Source organism: Styela clava, chromosome 2 (genome assembly GCF_964204865.1).
Source record: "Styela clava chromosome 2, kaStyClav1.hap1.2, whole genome shotgun sequence".
Lineage (NCBI taxonomy): Eukaryota > Metazoa > Chordata > Ascidiacea > Stolidobranchia > Styelidae > Styela > Styela clava.
In genome coordinates, this window is record NC_135251.1 from 2,419,490 (window position 1) to 2,438,293 (window position 18,804).

Below are 18,804 nucleotides of genomic sequence, written 5' to 3' on the forward strand. Positions count from 1 at the left end.
CAAGATTATTGCATTGTTCAATTTAAACTCATTTAAATAAAAAAATATTTGTTTTAAAAAATGAAATAAATTAACAAAATTAACATTGAGAGAGGGAAGACTAAGTTAAAATTTTAGCTGCGTTATAATAATATATAATTTAATATTTATAATACAGTCACACAATCATAAATTGCATTAATGCAATGCGTGGGGATTTGTAATACAGAATTATAAAAACTGTTAAAATTAACGTTGAAAGAGGGAAATACGAGTTTCAATATCGGAAAAAATACCCTGATTTAAATCAAACAGATAATCCGATGCATTACAGGAAGTAAATTAAATTTGAAAACCTATGGACTTATTCTTTCTTTTTCAAAGAATCTTTTTTCTTTTCAGGGGATTTTTCCTCCCCAGCTTTTTTCTGAGGGGATTTTTCTTCCTCAGCTCCCCCATACGCAGAATAATCTATCACACAACTTGTGATAATCTTCTCAACTCGATGGAACGGATCAAAGTTGACGCCAAACTTGGAAGAAGCCTGAAATAACGAGAATTTGTTAATTTTTTATATGTAGAGTTGGTCTAAACGTGTCATAGGACTTGAATGCCTGCTATCTAACCTCTAAGTAACCTGCATGAGTTCATAGGTTCGAATCCTGCAGGGAATTCCAAGGCCAGCGCTATAAATAAGTTTGTAATGTTTTTTCAATGGGAACACTATTCAATGGGAGGGAATAAATTGACATAAATACATACAAATACATAGGTACAAATACAAGGCAAGAATTTGATTCAGTGACATGCCCAGGTAATGTGTTACCAGATATTCGAATAGTAAACTGCAGCTATAATATTTCAATATTGACACAATATTCAAATATTTCGCCTGCTCTACTCAGTATTTTTGGATTTGATTCATTATGTAAATAAACTATTTTATTTCCAAGGTAAATCAAAACTTGGCTGGTATTTGAGTTTGCAACCTACAAAAAACTTTCTAATGTGAAAGTGGATCGCAACCATAAAAGACATTAGGCAGGCCTGCTGTAGAGAATAACCCTTAACCTGGTACACATTACGGGAGTATCCAATTGGCCTGGCCGTATTAGAACGCAAAAAGGTAAAAACACAAAGTGTTAATCTATTTCACTCAAGTTCAGCAGGCCATATTGAATCATGGGCTAATTGCCTATAATATATTATATCTTACCGATATCAGGAACATCACAGTTAGTTGTAGAAGAACAACAGTGTTGAATGAGATCGGCAGGATTCCTAGAAGTTGTAAATTGTAAAGTAGAGAGAACAGAAGGCTGAGCTTTGTTACTCTGAAAAAAATAGGATATTATGGTAAATTGCCAGTAACTTAATTCAAAATTGTAAGAACGGGTTCTCTTCTGTGTCAAACTGGTTCCCTCATCTTAGAAAACCATTTCATGTTCCCAAAGAGCAATTCAGAATTCTAGAACGGGTTTCCTTATGTATCAAGCTCACTAACAACGGGTTCTTTCATTTTAGAAAATGTATGAATGTCACTATCAGGGCTGGAGTCAAAGCCATGGAGCAAAGCCTACCGGGTTAGATGGAGCCAGAGTTACCACAAATTTTGGTAGCACTAGCTTATAGCATCTTATCAACTTTTATTATTTTAGTGATATTTAGAAATTGGAGTCAAAACATTGAATTTTGTTTCATGGTGAAATCTATATTTAAACTCTTTTGGAATTGTAAACTTGATTGTCTGTCTGCTCTAAAGATTTCAAAATCTTTACTCTTGCTCGAATGTGCCAGAAGTTTGCAATAAATTGCAACTCCATAGCCCAGTCACTAACTGCCGTAATAATTACCGTAATTTTTATGTCTCAATTTGTAACAAATCAATACTCACGTCGCCAAATGAATACATTTCACGGTCTCATGATTCCATTGTTTCCTCACAAACGTTGCAGCATTTTTGACGAACCCCCCTCCGCAGGCTCCAAACATTCCAAGAATAGTACAGATCAAGAGAGAGTCAGGGAAAGCTCCACGACCGAGTTTCACTCCTAAATTACGAAAATAATTGTTTGAAATGGAATAACATGAGAGCAACGCTTGGCATTCATACCAGCAAGCAGCACATGTATCAATGCTCAAATATATGCTGGCCTTAACTGAGAACCGAGACTACGGAAGAAAAACAAGCACAGCGTATTTCCGCGTGTCATGAAATAAAGTTCTTACAAATTAAATTTGTCCTGAAATCTGAAACAAATGACTGGCTAACTTACACCATACTCAACACAGACTTGTAACTGAAAGAGAGGCGAAGGTATGTCATATTATTAAGCTGTCTTATCAACATTCCTTTCCCCTGATATAAATATGAAAATCATTCCTAAACTGCTGGAATTGCGAAGTTTGATGCAAATTTTTCACAAACATCAAGTATCAGAAAGTGTAAACAAATATATAGCAAACCTTTTATAACTTTTCGTGTTCGTATCATTTCTTTTCCCAGAACAATCACTAACATCGCTGGTTTCCATGACAACAAATTATAAATGACATCTTTGGGAGAGTAGAAGATGTGCCACCATACTATTGTCATCATGAGAACTGACTGAAATGAAAAATTAATATTCATTTATATGTCCAGGCTATCATATGCTATGTTGCCACCGATACCTGTCGATACGTGAGGATCTACAATTTTTTGAATGATTGAAATCTTTCCGGTTTAGCACAGCCTACTCCAGCGTTTCTCAAACTCTGTTCCGCAGAACACTACCGTTCTGCAAGGTTGGAACAGGGGTCGAAATTACGACTCAATTGGTCGCCATAGCGATCTTGGCTGTAAAGGACTCTGGATCGTGAATTCGACCGCCTGAAGGCCTCGTACCAGTTTGGAAAGTATGGCATATGCTTTTTTACTCAGATTAACTATTCAGGGATGTGCAGCTTTCAATACAAGGGGTACAAATAAGTGGGTGAAACCGCGGGCCATACCATTATTTTAACAGAGGTTTCTAGTAGACACAAAAATATTGGTTATTGATCCTGACATGCGTTGTTCGCATCGCACAACCTAGCTGTTAGGTCATAGATAATGAATTGGACTCGGGTATAGGCTTTGCAATGCAAATGGATCGGAATTACTCTCACATACTAGATTAAACAACTATAAAATTGCAGGCCGCATTATTTTTCCTTGTGGGCCGCATTTGGCCACAGACCGCAGATTGCACACCCCTGAGCTTAACAATAAAACAAATCCATACCTGATTATTGGATAGAGGAGTCAGAGCAGGTTTTCCTACACAAACACTTATGATCATCCCTCCACCGTAGCAACAAGCTATCGACATCAACCATGTGGCAACTGGCTGTTTCCTTGCCTTGTTGACATCTGAATTTAAAATAATTTTCTTAAAGGGCTCTGTGAATGAAACTTGGGGGCTTTCCGAGCTATTCACTTACTTATTAAAATACTGAATTGGCTGATTTTGTGACTGTCCAAAAAGCTATAACGTCATCAATAAAATTTTACAAGCGGAGTCATTAAATAAAGTAATTTTAATTTATTCAGAAACAATAATCGGCAAATAACAATTGTGTTTTATTTTTAAAAAAAATTAATTGCGAGGCCATTCCCGGGTTCCATAACACTACAAGTTTGAGAACCCCTACACTAGAGTGTATCTCAGTTAAAAAGCATGCAATAGATTTATTTTGGGTTTCTATGTTTTACCCAAAGTATAATTATTTAGGAGGTATCAACTACTGAAAGAGAATAGGCCTTTAGAAAGCATCAAGCCATCCTTCTGAGTCTGCGGGTCGGAACCAGTAGTGGGATTCAACCGGTTCGCACCGGTTCTATAGAACCGTCTCACGGAATTTTATGAGATCTGCGAACCGGTTGGCTTTACAGAAAAAAACATGACTTTTGCAACAGAACGGCTAAAAAAAAATATGACATTCATGTGATGGAACCGACTGACAAAAAATTTGAATCCCACCACTGGTCGAAACCACATTTTTTGAAACGTAAAAAACTGTCTATATATGATCAACTTACCCCAGTCATTCCGTACTCCGTAAATTACCAGAGTATAATGAGCAATCTCTATGATTGTTGCCAGATATACTATCAAGTTATTCGTTGCATCTGCTATCGATGAAACATCCATTATGATATACTAACTGAGATACAATAATAAAATTAGAAATGGGTGTTGTATAATTCAGTATGAATATACAGTAACCTAATTTGAAAAAAAATTATCATATACCATATGGCGTATATATGAACGTGCCGGCAGTGGCGCGGCTAGCAATAGGGGGAAGATGTTTGATTTGAAAAATTTATCTTTTACTTGCAAGGAGAGGCGAGCTACACGCAACTATGAAATTTATTCAACAGCATTTCGCTATGAAAGCCACAGCCCAACAGCCGGTGTCGTGAATTGCAGTTTGTTTCAATTTCAAATATCCTTAATAATATCTTAAAAAAGTGAAATAACGAGTATATAAAAACCAATGACAACACACTGAAGTAAAATCTTGAAATTACAAAATTTCCTAAACCTTCCACTAAGGCTCAAAATATTACTGATAGATAGATAGTAGATTATTTCTGTACTGCAGTTATGTGCAAACTTTTGAACTGTCTTTCTACCATCCTCCCAGAAGTAACTACTTAAGAAGCTTCTTATTCTACCAACTTTAACCGCCTTTAATAAACAAAGTATACAGGTATAGCAAATAAAATTGACCAACGCAAGGTCGCGCTTTGGACCGGCGAAGTCAGCTGGGAATGCAGCTGCACTCAGAACAGCTGTGCTGTTGACAATAGGCGGGGTCAAATTGTGTGCAGCGGAGCGTTACCGATAAGTCCCACTGAACATGGACCTTTCCCCGAGCATCGACTACCTTATTTACTTCGTGACATTGGCCAATCAGCAAGATTCACAAAGTGACGTAACAATGCCTCCATTTCGCATCCGCTCAGACACTTTTCTCACTCAGACAGATTTTCAAGCGTGGCTGTAAACATTACCTCGTTTTTGCGTTTTTGAACTCTATTCGTTAGTTTTCAGTTGCGTTAGTTTTCAGTTGTTTCAACTTAAATATAAATCAGATATATCAATGGTCACTCTTTCTTTCTATGAGTTTTAATTTAATTGCAGTAATAAAAATTAGTGTAGAAATGAGTGATAGACTAGCCTGAAATTCTTTACCGGTACTTTTAAAAACAGATCGTTGTATGCGATGAATCATAATGATGGTTTGAAACACATACCCCATTTTACGGGCGCCAACACACAAAAGCACCCTTAAAATACCCTCGAGAATATTGCAATGGTAAAGTATAGGAAGAATATTCCGGGGTCAAAGGTCGGGGAAAGGTGCATAGCTCTCAATCAACCAATCAATTTTATTTTAATCACACTGATAGGAACAAAACAACAACAAACGGACAAACAAAACACAGACGACCTGGAGGACGGGCATAACTTAATAAAAAATTTATAAACGTACAAGTGCATGCCCGTCCACCAAAAACAGTCAAAAGAACACAATAAAACAAATAAACGATGTAAAATCGGGCAATTACAGTACCTTAGGATAGAATTTACATATTTATCCTGGGGAGAGAAAAACCGAGAAGACGACTCAATCATATGGCGAACCACGGCCTCTCGACCAGCGGTTACGTTAATCACCCTACGGTGGCGAGGAGTCCAGCAATCCTCTCGCACATGATTATCCCTGCATGCGATGCGAACCTACGAAGAGTAATCAGAGATGAGGTGGCGAGCGTATTCCTAACGCTTGGCACGATGCGCCACACCGCCAAGCCTCTCAAATGAATTTTAAAATGTGAGACGTGTATTTGTATCATAACGGTGCTTTCCCTGCAAAAATATGTAATAAAAAACACTCGTTGACGTATTATGATAATGCTGTGGTTCAATTTCATTGCAAAAAAACAGTGACAAAAAATTGTTACTGAAAAAAAAAACTCTGTAAATAGATTGAATGTTTCATAACAGTCCATGCACAAACGTAGATTGGGGTATCGGGTTCTTCTGTTTACTTTCTTTCAAAGACTGGCTACTACGAGACTAGTATAAGTTTATTTCGACTCAATAATCAGCATAGGCCTATTACAGCTATAAGATGATGGAATAATTGAATATGGTACTGTGTCGTATGCGGGTGCTCTGTAACGTCTGTTAAACAATCTGACCAATCTTTTCATGAGTTCCCAAAGGATCCAAAGCTTCGGAATAACGCAGAATTAAAAGTAAATTCAATTCATAAACGTTTTTGACTGAAGACCTGTTAGATTATGCAGGCGAAAGTGTTGAGTTGGTCATTTCATTTTGTATCATAGAGTTATGAGCTCTTTTTTGAAATATTTCACTTTTACAATAATTAAAATAACATATCCAGCAAAAGTTAGGCATTTAAATACAGGAATCACTGAGAATTTCAAAAATGAATTTTCATCATCAGTTACCGGTACTACTCACTCTATACCCGGGTGGTTTAAACCAAGGCCCACGAGCCACATGTGGCCCGCAGCTTCATAATCTGTGGCCCGCGTCACATTCGGAAAGTAGTTAAAGAATCGCATTTGGTGTTGTTTTCATATAAAATTAACCAGAAAATTTTTTGGACAAATTGTTACATCACTAATGTCGCTGAATTGATTAGTGTTATAACCGGCTGAGGCAACTAGCGAAGTTGAATGATGTGCTTGGCAGTCTAAATTTTTTTTAACTTTTTGGTCAGGAATATATGCGGATTCTATTAGCCTAGGTTAGCTATGCCTAATAACTAAATATCAATGTTATGGTCAAACAATATAATTCATGCCAGGTGTTTTTTGCAACCACCCTAAACAGTATTACAAAAAATGCTTAATTAGCTCCTGTTAGCTTACATTCAATAATCAATGAATCAGCAGTTATTTATATGTTATTTCGTAAACATGAGTTTGAAAAGAAAGCTGAAAAAGGCCTTTGCAGGTTTTAATAAGTTTTTACATGTTCAGCTTGATAAATGCCAAATAGTGATCTTGATGTGTTTGCACAATAAAATGTTTGATTTGTATTGCACTGTTTACCCATATTCTTGGCATTATTGTGGCCCGCGAACAATGCAAAAATAATTTTGTGGCTCCCGGAGCCGGCAACCTTGGACCACCCTGCTCCATACAGTACAAACAATGAGACTGATTTGAAAAGCAGATTTGTATGAAAATAACCACTTATAAAGGGTGTTTTATCCACAATGTCATATTCAAAAATCCCAATCAAAAGACAAAAATTAGAAACAATAACGACTCGACTAGTCTGTATCTCGACTAGATTGCTTTCAATAATGAGCTGTAGCATCAGGTTTGAGACATTGCACATAAACTGCAAATGTAGCTTCATAAAATTATTCATCTAAGAAAGTTGTTCTCAAACTTACTATGCCTACGGACCCCTTATACCCTTCTGGGGCAATTGCGGACCCCCATAATTTCAAACCTAAAACACAATACAGAACATAGCATATAGCTATTTGGAAAACATTCGCATCCGCTGCCACTCCTCAAATTGCAACACAAATTGTGTTACTGATTTATTGAAACTAAATGATGCCTATTAACCTTAGTGTGATCGCTGAAATGCGGTCATGGAACAAAGACATGATGCAAATATTTTATTTTAATGACGTCATCACACAGAAAAGATAAATACGAATTTCATAGAGACCACATAAATTTTTGAACAATCTTTAGTCGTAGAAAATTTTTTAGCAATTGATCCTGTAGTTAAAGGCTATTTTTTCCCTACAAGAATAAGAAAAATACTAAAATATCCATAAGGCCCTTTCGTGTCCAATAAGTAAGTGAAATTCAAAGAACTAAATGACACAACAGCGGCAAGAACAATGTCAGTCTATAACGCCAAAACTAACAGCTGTTCAGACACACCCACCCTACCCAATTATTCCTCGCAGACCCCAGTTTGAGATCTGAAAGAAATATAAACATAATATGACATTGGTTAATATCGGAAACCCTTTGATTCAATATAGTTTAATAATGAAGTAATTCAATAAAATAAAAACAAGAATTACTTTGTTCAGCAAAAGAATCAAAACGAAAGCTAATAGGCTAATCCATGAGCTCTGCCTGTGAGTACTTTAAGTCTCACACCAATCAGTATTCACTGGCATGTAATTTTACACTATAATGTCTTATGGTCTCAGTAGGTTTTGGGGCTTCAGTGGACCCACATACTTCCACTCATATATCAGCCTCCTCAATTTCTGAGCTTAATTCTGATTTTTTTTTAGTTGTTTTTAATTTTTTTTTCTATAATATAAAATTTAGGGAATACATGAATTTTTTTTAATTTTTATTACTGTTTTTTTATTTTTTTTTTGCTATTTTTTATTTTTTTTAAACATGAAAATTTTTTTATTTCTATTTTATGACTCTTTTTAATTTTTTTTTACGTTTTGAAACATAGGAAAACACACAAGGTTATATAGAAAACCTATATACATTAGGAAGGATTGAAAATTGGATAAGTTGAATTATTTATGCAATTGTTATTTTAATCCAATACAGCAAGATTATGTACAGTGTTGTCAATCATGATAAACAAGACAAGCTGATTGCAGTGCATGAAAATTTAAAATGCTGACATATACAAAACAAAAAATGAAAACTTACAATAAGCATTGCATGTCATTGTAACATGTATCACTATTATAAAAAAAATTAGAATTTATCATTCACATCTGTTGTTACTTTACATAGATTAAGGGGCAACATTGGTTACAGCAAAGACCTCAGCTACCAGTTTGCTCTCTCTGGAACATCATGTCAAACTACTAGGTGTAGCCAGAGTCAAAATTTATCACGTAAATCCAACATTTATAATAACAGCCATTAATTCCCAACCTACTTAGTATTATAACTTGTTGCGTGTTGGCACACAAATTCTAAACTTTATAGGGATGTTTTAGTTACCTAGTATCAGTAGTTAAAAAGTCGTTGTGCCCAAAGTATTTTTTTCAAGACACTTTCTTTCAATAGTATTCGTAGCAGCGCATTTTCCCTTAAGATACTTTGCCTTAGTTAATCCCCACTTTAGTACGAATAGTTCTGGAGTGCCGTATTCTTACCAATGTGCGGATTATTGAAAGTATTCTAATGGAAAATGCCCTGTTATGAATACTTCTGGAGCGCCGAAACGTCAATATGAGAGATTCCGATAAAGTTTATGAAATTCCAGCCAGAAACAAATTATAGGGTTTAATCAGTTGTGCCGCCTCGAAAAATAAGCGCTGAGAAAAACAGCTACAAACAAGAAAATAGCAAATTGGAAAATCAATTCTGGTTCACGATCCCCGTTTTCATCTGCATCTCTTTGCTGCTCTGCTTCTCTCTGTGCCTTAATAAAACAGACAATTGTCAATTTCAGCATAATATACTGTTAGTCAAATTAAATGCATGTCTTGTGAAGGGATATTTATAATGTGAGGTTGAGTTGTATATTATCTTATATTTTTATTATATATATTTTATTATATTTGATAAATTTATTTATGTTGGATTATTTTCATGGTGATATTATCATTTTGTGCATATAACAGGAGAAAGTGTATAAATAATGGACAATTTGGCCTTTTCGACCTATTCAAAATATTATTATAACACAAATGATAAATAGTATTTTATAAGAATTCCATTTCACATATCGTTTATCTGCATATTTAGGCGCTCCAGAAGTATTCGTACCAATGTGGGATTAAATAAGGCAAAGTATCCCGCCCTGGTACAAATACTACGCGAGCACCAATATTTATTGCATTTACTCACATCTTGTAAAGGTTGTTGAAGATTGTTTACTAGTTCATCCATATTCATGTTTCCCTCAACATGAAAATCTCCGTAGAAATTGGTAATTTGTTGTCCTGGCATATCTAAACATAATGAGATTGACTTTAGAATCATAATCATTTATATTTCAACTTTGACGTTTCAAAAGTAATGTTTATAGGGCAATACAAGTTTCCAGAAACAGAAACTAAACAAAGTAAGCAAACTAGAAAGTTTTTTTTGTTACTCCTGGAGTATGCGCACCAAGATGTCGCACAACCTGAATCCTAACATGGTACACAACCTGAGTTCAGGTTATGCGCAATCTTGGTGCGCATACTTCAGGAGGTCCGTTTTTTACGACAGAAAGCCTCTTTTTAACAATGAATACCTACATCACGTTGAGTGGTTGAATGACAACTTGAACAACACATTTTTGAGAGACCAATAGGTTAGGGAGCAAAGTCATAACTAGAACGTTATGGAACACGAATATCGGAGCACAACATATTATACAGCCCTCTACCCAGAGTATCACTTACCTGCAGGGGGTAATGGAAAATCAAAGTCTTGCATTTCATGCAAAACGTCATTTATCAAAATTCGGCTAACAATGAGACTTTCAGGATATTCTTGTAAAGTAGGAAGAAGACGAAATGTTAATTCACGTTTGTGGGCTGCTAGAAATATTCTGTCGCAAATGAATTGTCCGTGGGGCATATTGAATTGTAAATCTTCTTGATCAATCTGTAACTCGAGGCTAAGTCTGTCATCAGTTTTCAAAGCGAATGGATTGAACCGAATTGGAGCAAGACGTGCCCCTAGTTCTCTGTAATGGGATCTGATAATGGTTTCAGCAGTCTCACTTTTCTCAAAGAATGTGAAATGAAACTTTTTTTTGTTATGTATATAGAGACAGTTGTCCACGATAACCTCTTGCTTACCAATTATCCATTTTAACCAATTCATGGCGACAGTAAATATACTAAACTTTCTACATCAAAATTCTATGCTGTTATCGTCTGTGATTCGATCAGGTTTAATAATGTCCCAGTCAGTTTTACTTGAGAAATGTAATATGTCAATTTTGTCTTTCTCTAGACCGATGCACCATGACTGGATTTGCACGATCGCATCTTTGAGGAATTCAGAATCCGCGCTGATATCGAAAACTGGTGTGATACCAATGTATTCTTCTGGGCATACTGAATTGTCTATTCCAACCGACATCCAGACTTTTGTTTGTTTGTTGAAAGTTCCACTAGGAAACGTGACGTTGCATTCATTTAGTCTCATGGTGCCGCCGGCAACTTCAACATTTTCCGCTAAAAAAATAGATTTGTTTTATAATGCAACAAAAAATGAGGTGGTTCCAAAGTTATCTAAAGAACCCATCCAATGTCATTAGCATATCTATATATATCCCGGGGAAAGGGACAAGACGTTTCAATCACATGGCAAACACGGCCCTTGTTCGATCACCAGTCCATGTCGGCTATGAGAATAGTCAGCCAGTAATGTGTTTCAGATGCAGGAAGCCCATTAGGAAAAGAATGTCATTGCCTACAAAATGAGGAGCTTGCTAATTACTGAAATAGAATGCAAGAAGTAGCTGAGCAGGAAATGGGTACTTGGACATAAATCACAGCAGGCTCAGCCCCACATTCACTGTCATTTGAACATTTGGCGCGAAGAAGGCAAATATAGAAAAGGCTTGCTAGCACTGGGAATGCGACATAATATTTGTTAACATAAGTTATGAGAGCAATTCTTGTGTATTGGGTTAGAATTTTCAATTTTTTTTTCCCCAGGTCAATCAGGTAGGGAACAACTTATCCACATTTAGGAACAGAAATATGATTTGGTTCAATAAGTTTAGATTGCTTGTATGACCAGAGCATGATATATTTTCATTAATTACATTCAAAGGAAGAGGATAATGTTTCGGAACCACTAAAATAGTGGTTTCGGCATAAATTTTTCAGTACTCTCGAAGCATGACCATGATGGCGGACACCGTAACATAGTATGTGTACCAGGTTAGGATTAGGCCATAATTCCTGGTACAAATACTATAGGAGTCACTTGGCTAGTCCCAGAACTCAATATGTGTACCAGGTTAGGATTAGGCCATAATTTCAGGTACAAATACTGTGGGAGTCACTTGGCTAGTCCCCGAACTCAATAGGTGTACCAGGTTAAGATTAGGCCATAATTCCAGGTACAAATACTGTGGGAGTCACTTGGCTGGACCCCGAACTCAATATGTGTACCAGGTTAAGATTAGGCCATAATTTCAGGTACAAATACTGTGGGAGTCACTTAGTCTAAGTGGGAGTCACTTAGCTAGTCCCCGAACTCATAATAGAAATAAAAAAAAGAAATTGTACAATAAAAATATGACCTAACCCTAACCTGGTACACATACAACGTTCCGGTGTATCTTGGTTCACATACTTCGGGGGTGCCATTATTCCACATAACAGTTTGACATAGTGCAGTCGAACGTCAGTGAACAAATCTTGAACTACCACAAATGGTAGAATAAAAACAATGTGCCTTGGTCAACGGATGTAAATCATTTTGATTTCGAAAAAATGTCATTTGGAACCACTGATTTTATGCCAATTAGCCTTCTTCTCATTACAAATATACAGCATTGATATGTATGGCAATTCATATTTAATTGATTTTTTGCTATTCCAAATACTTGCCCAAAATTTTTTTTGAGTCCTAAGTAAAGTTGCTAAGGCTGTTATTCGAGTTCGAATGAGTGAGTTACTCGAGTCCCCCCAACATTGCTACCAAGGCCCACAGAAGACCGATCAATATGTGTTTGAAACAACATTGTCTAACCCAAATTGCACTAATAAGTGAATTTCAGAATGAAAATGCTTGATATTTTTATAGCAATGATGATGGACCGCCACCATGCAGAAACCCTCACCGACTATTTATTAAAACAACGAACAAGTTGAATTATGAGGCTGCTACTTCACTTAATAATAAATGACCATAACTTACATTTGATAACATTCTTTGATTGCGTTTTGATGCCAGAGTTTCCCAATTCATCTTTGGCCCAGACTTGAAAACGATATTTTTTACCAAGTGTAGGTGACTTCATTCTATACTGCGGAACTTCTGTAGTGTGAGTCTCTCCAAGTTTCACATCATCACAGAAGATTTCTATGTTGTATAGAACGTTTCTGTCAGATACTTCATTCCAAGTCAAAAGAATGTCGGATCCACTTCTTTGAGACGAAACATTTTCAATTTGTGGCAAAGCTATAAATAAATATTTCGACTTAGCAAACTTCAATGAGAAACATTTTCAATATAACCTGTGAACTTAAAATTATTTCTGGGCAATTCATACAAATATAAAATAGTAGTGAGTAGCAATTCAGATAGTTTTGAATCAATAAAGCAGGCTTACAATAAAACAACTGTGAGTGACTTTTTCAAGCAAAAGCCAAATACAAAAATTCATGTGCAACTAATAGGAAATCTAAGACTCAGTTCGCGATATATGCTAAAAGCAGGATAAAATGTTTTCATTGGAATTGGAGCTGAAGTGGTATTTTCAAGCTCAAAGTCAGGAGTAGAAGTTGAAATGTTAAAATTATCTGGGTAATACGGTAATTTTAGACTTTTATGAATTTTTTTACTGAAACTCAAAAACATGAGGTGGCCCAAGCGTTCCTAACAGTGTATTAAAAACGCATGCACACGGAAATTAATTATAATTAAAATTTGATTTCCTTGTAGTTTGGAGCTGAAGTTGATATCGTCTCCAACCTGGAGTGGGTTATATTTGTCCAGTTTGGCAGTTGATTTGCCAAACCTTACTATTTGTGTGAAAATTTGGTTGAGGACAGATTCTATTATTTCAGGGGTCTGCAACAGGTGGCTCGCGGGCCATAAACCGTTCCGTCAAGCTATTCAGTGTGGCCCTTGTCAGCATTCAAATCTCCCCCAAAGGATAAAATCCCAATCCGACTGTTTATGTTGACAGTTCTGACAAAGCTGATCTTAACAAACTATGCAAGAACTTGGAGTTTCCAATGTCCCACTAAACTGTTACATAAATGGGATTCTTTATTGTGGTAATTTTTCAATTTTTAATGTTTATGGAAAAACTAAATTTTTTGTCTGGCCTAGCTAGATGTCTGAAGTTGGTTATATGGCCCATCGGCAAAAAATGTTGCACACCCCCTGTATTATTCAACATCTCAATGTTTCAGCACTTCCTCTTAATTATAAGCATTTAGCTCAGCCCAATGCCATCTGATTCTATTAATATGGCTGACTTACTATGCTGAGTTGGCTTTGCATGTTGTTCAGTAACTTCTTTATCTGATTGTTCTGCTTCTTCTTCAGACAGTGGGAGTTCACTGAAGATAAATTGGAGAATGCAAATGTATTAATTTTGATTCATTGGTTAAAATAACAGCCCCTATTACTCGATTTCAAAACCCTTCTCCCCTCACCCACAGCGTTAAAGATTGTGCACCAGGTAAGCTGGTGGGCATGGGCCTTAAATCAAAGATTTCTAACCTGTGATAGATAATAAGTTCAACACTTTAACCACTAGGCCAGAGGTTCCCACGACACGAAAATGAACAGAATTGTGTTAAACATAGCTGATATATGTTTTTTACATATTGTAATTATTATAAATGTTTTATTATTTTTCATTTTAAATGATGTGTATATGAAGATATATGCTTATCAACAAGCAAAGTTGAGCAATTTGTCAACTTGACAGCAGTTTTTCAATGACTCATATGAATTTTGTTCAAGCACCTGTTTGATAAGGCCACAAGTGCAACATTCTATCTCTGCAAAGCTGGGTTTTCAGCAGTGGTGTCAATCAAAACAAAATACCGGTTACGTTTGGATATAGATAGAGAAATGCATGTACATTTTAAGTATAACATCTCGCTTTGAAAATATGTGTTCAGAGCAACTGCCGCACACCTCTCATTAAATAAATAAGTTTGAATGTTTTTTAATGGCATTCCCTTTTCTTCAGGCGCACATATTGACAAACTTTAAAAAGCATAAAATGCACATTAACGATCACAAAATTCAGTTTTATCCAAAGGCAGCAAGTTTCATGTACGTGTACCGCGATTTTTTCCCTGATAATTTAGCGCCGTACGAACATAAAGTTTGGGAACCGCTGCACTAGGCCATGACTTTCCTTGACAATTGAAATATAGGTCAGCATTATATATCATACAAAGTACTGTTATATCTAACCTGGGGCTTCCTACTTCGTGTGAAGTCTCCACATTTTCTCCAGTATTCTCAAAACTGTCATCTGGTAATCCTGAGAAAAAATAAAAAATAATTATCAAAAAATTATAGTATTTAGGAATCTATTTTGAGCTATTTATCAGAAATTAAGATAGAATTCCATATTTTACCCGGGAAAGAAAAATAAATCAATAATGCGGCTTATACAGTGAACCATGTCCTCTCATCCGGTTACCAATGCATGATTGGGTATGGGATTAATTAGTTAGGTATTTGTTTCAGATGCATGAACTTGATGATGAAGGAAGCTCAATCAACCAGTGGGTATATGAACCACTATTTGACGACATGAAATTCAGCAAACCTCTCGCACTTAATCATCCCCAAGATCCGAAACTGCAAACCGAGCAAGATAATCAGATTGGTATGCCAAGCAACCATCCATAACGATGCTCCGCAACCAAATTCAACAACTTGGAAACAATTAATTTATATTTTTCCATGAAATTAATCTTAATATGCTAGATTTATATTCAATCTTAACACACGAAAATTTTGTTCGATAATTCCATATTTATAATAAACGATAAAAATATAAAAATCTGTTTAAAGAATCACAATATATAACATATTGCAAGACAGTGTTGAATGATATGCCAGATTCAGCAGCATTGAAAGTATATTTATTACCATTAAATCCTCAAAAAATGAAAAATACTTGATGACCATAACTAAAATACTTGATGACCATTACGTACTCATTATACCATAGCACCACTCAATTTAAACAACATATTTATAACTTACCAAATTCAGCTTTTGAAGTTGTGGTCGGAAGTTGTTTAGAAAAGACATTGGTAGTAGCATCTACTGACTTGCTTTGACTTTTGAGTATTGTGTCTATATCCAACTGAATTTCTAGTTCCTGTAATGAATAAAGTTTTTATATAAGATTAGCACTAAGGACGCAGAACAATATTTAAACAGACAATGGTATCTAATGATTCCAATGCTAAAATTTGATGCATTTTCCCATAAAACCATACTATATCAAAGTGCTGCTCATTTTATTAAGAATTCTTCCATTTATTGAAAAACTTTCAAAATTTGCATATTTTATCTTATCTTTGATAACTCACGAAACTGACAGTCTACAATTGATAATCAATTAAAATAAGAATTGTGAAAAATTAGTAAATTCATTTCAAATTTAGACTTTTGCTTTGCGAAACAGAAACACAAATGAATCTTGATACAAAACCTTGATATTGTAAAATTTTTGTTTTTGGTTTCATTTGATAAAAAAAATTAAAATTAATCATCTATGCAGTAGAGCAAGATGAATGATAAATTTTGGGAACTAAAAAATGTACCGGTACTATGAAATTGTTCTTTTTATCAAAACACAAATAAATAAAAAATTGCAAATATTGAATATGTGCAACACAATCACATTGACTTCGATGACTTATATTTTAATGATTGCTTTGAAGAATTGAAATGACAACAATGGAAAAATAACATACACTTCGGTGAAACTTTGAGGTGTTCAATTCAGCGTGAACAATTTAGACTTTCATTTTTATTCAGTTTTTACGCAAATTGTGGATTTTATGTCTGACCCATATTTTATATTTTATTTATCCCAGAGAGGATTTCAAACCTCAGATCCAATTTCATCCAATTGATTCTGTAATATTTTTTTATCTTCATCTGCTATTTTCCATCTCTGCAATGATAACTTCTTTTTAACATTAGGAAGCAGATTTGCAACTGCAACAATATCTTCATGGTTTGCAGTTCGATCTTCATTCAGATTCAGAAAATCAATCTGTTGAAATAAACAAATACAAAGAACAATCAGACGTGGATAAAATATATAACAGTTATATTCATCATAGTTTTGCCAAACCCATATTATTCATATTACACAGAAATGCATTGTAACATTAAATACAGCCTGGTGCTAGAAGTTGGGAGTTTTCATCAAGGGAGAAACAATAGTTATCAAAATTCAATGTTTTCGTTGTGTAGCATTTTTTGTGGTGAAATCAAATGTATTTCACAAATCGCTAACATTTGTAATCATCAAACAAAATTGTAAAATAATTGTTAACCCAGTGCAACAGAGTCAAAATTGAAATTTCAAAAACAGACAAGCTCTTGTGACATTAAATACCTAGCCAGGTGCCAGAAGTCAAAGGTTGTTTTGGAAGGTAATTCATTGATTCTGTACTAAAGACTAAAAGTTAAAGTTTGTCACAAGGTTTGTTGTGAAAATGCATGCTTAATTCATGTCCCAAAGGCCTAATTGGCCTGTCTCATTAGAATTTACTAAAATACAATGGGACATACAAACATTCATGATATCAGAATTAATCCTGCCATTGTAAATGTCAAAAGATTTATAGCGTTAATAGTGCTGCAATCAGTGTGACGTACATATACAGCTTAGAATAAAATAGAATGGGAATCGCATGTCAGTGAGGAGAACATTTAAGTAGGGTCTAGTAAATCCAGAGGCGCTAGTCAATGAAAAAATAGAGACTACAAGCACCATTAAGCGTGGTAACCATGACAACTGCTCACCCGGGGGGCACTGGCAGCTGATTAGATTAGGTACGGGTTTGAGTTTTCAAGGATGCATAAGATAGGATTTGCAAAGTGCAGGCGTGTATAAAATGTTAACTAATTAATTTACCCATTTGATAAGAAGAGATTATGAAACATGAACCTCGTACTGTCATTGTGCTTGAGTAAAAGATGAGCACCATAACTCTGTGTGAAATTATTAAGATTAATGATTCTAATCAGTGAATTGAATATTCAACGAAATGCGGGTAACTATAAAGACTATAATATGAAACAGATATTCAGGGGTTCCGCAACAAGCAGTCAATGAAATGTTTAACAACAATTGGGAATAGTGTAGAGGTGTAACCATTCATGTTAAAGGTAGTTGTAATGCACAAAATATAACATTTATTAACAACTTAGCATAAAAGGACTAACTAACTGATTTGAGATCAAGGTTTATTGTACATCTATGGCCTGGAAATTATTGTTTTGAATGTCATACTTCACCCAATATTATATATGGGTGATATCCTCAGAACACTCCTATCTATCGCATGGAATATGTCCATGCAATGGTACCAATTAGCAGAGAAATACACTATAAAACTACGGTAATTATAGAATGAGATTTAAAAAGTCACAAATCACATAGAACGACTATTCCAGGTACTGACGACTCAATAGTTATGAATCTGGTCAATTGTTTAGCTGAAAATGGCGAGAAAATGGAATACCAACACGACATTAACTGGGAGATGTGGCAACAGCAGATTGGTAAAAGAGGAGAGCATGAGTTTTTTATATTTTGCTCGGTAAAAATCCGCATTTAGAAAGTTGACCCACCCTTGTAACTTCAAATATAGCCTGGTGCCAGAAGTTGGAAGTCTTTGGTGAGGATAAATAGATATTAAATTCAATGTTTCAGTCAAGTGACAATTTTTTGGTCAAACCGATTGTATTTCATATCTTGGTAGCATTTGGAATCAATAAACAAAATTGTAAAATTATTTTTAACTCAGAACAACATAGTCATATTACGGTAATATTTCAAAAACAGAAATGCTTTTGTTGTCCAACCTTCAATGTTGGAAATAAGTAGCAATTGT

The 18,804-nt window shown here is 35.2% G+C and overlaps 1 protein-coding gene and 1 pseudogene across 1 annotated transcript; both read right to left on the reverse strand.

Moving 5' to 3' along the window:
- Window positions 1–4,154, reverse strand: part of LOC120333334 (carnitine O-palmitoyltransferase 1, muscle isoform-like) — a 31,372-nt pseudogene extending 27,218 nt beyond the window's left edge.
- A 4,295-nt stretch (window positions 4,155–8,449) lies between these two features.
- On the reverse strand, window positions 8,450–11,105 carry LOC120335764 (uncharacterized). The gene is made up of 3 exons (XM_078110251.1): window positions 10,399–11,105; window positions 9,857–9,960; window positions 8,450–9,428 (listed from the first exon to the last, which is right to left on the reverse strand). The coding sequence occupies exons 1-3, from the start codon at window positions 10,823–10,825 to the stop codon at window positions 9,294–9,296; spliced, it is 666 nt and encodes a 221-aa protein (XP_077966377.1). The 5' UTR covers window positions 10,826–11,105; the 3' UTR covers window positions 8,450–9,293.
- Window positions 11,106–18,804: the final 7,699 nt, after the last annotated feature.

Excerpts from the sequence above, each read along its gene's own strand:
- LOC120335764 (XM_078110251.1), bottom strand. The coding sequence starts at position 10,825 with ATGAATTGGTTAAAATGGATAATTGGTAAGCAAGAGGTTATCGTGGAC. Across the intron at positions 9,961-10,398 it reads TTTTCCATTACCCCCTGCAG|ATATGCCAGGACAACAAATT; the intron begins GTAAGTGATACT and ends CATTATGTTTAG. Across the intron at positions 9,429-9,856 it reads TTCAACAACCTTTACAAGAT|GCACAGAGAGAAGCAGAGCA; the intron begins GTGAGTAAATGC and ends TGTTTTATTAAG.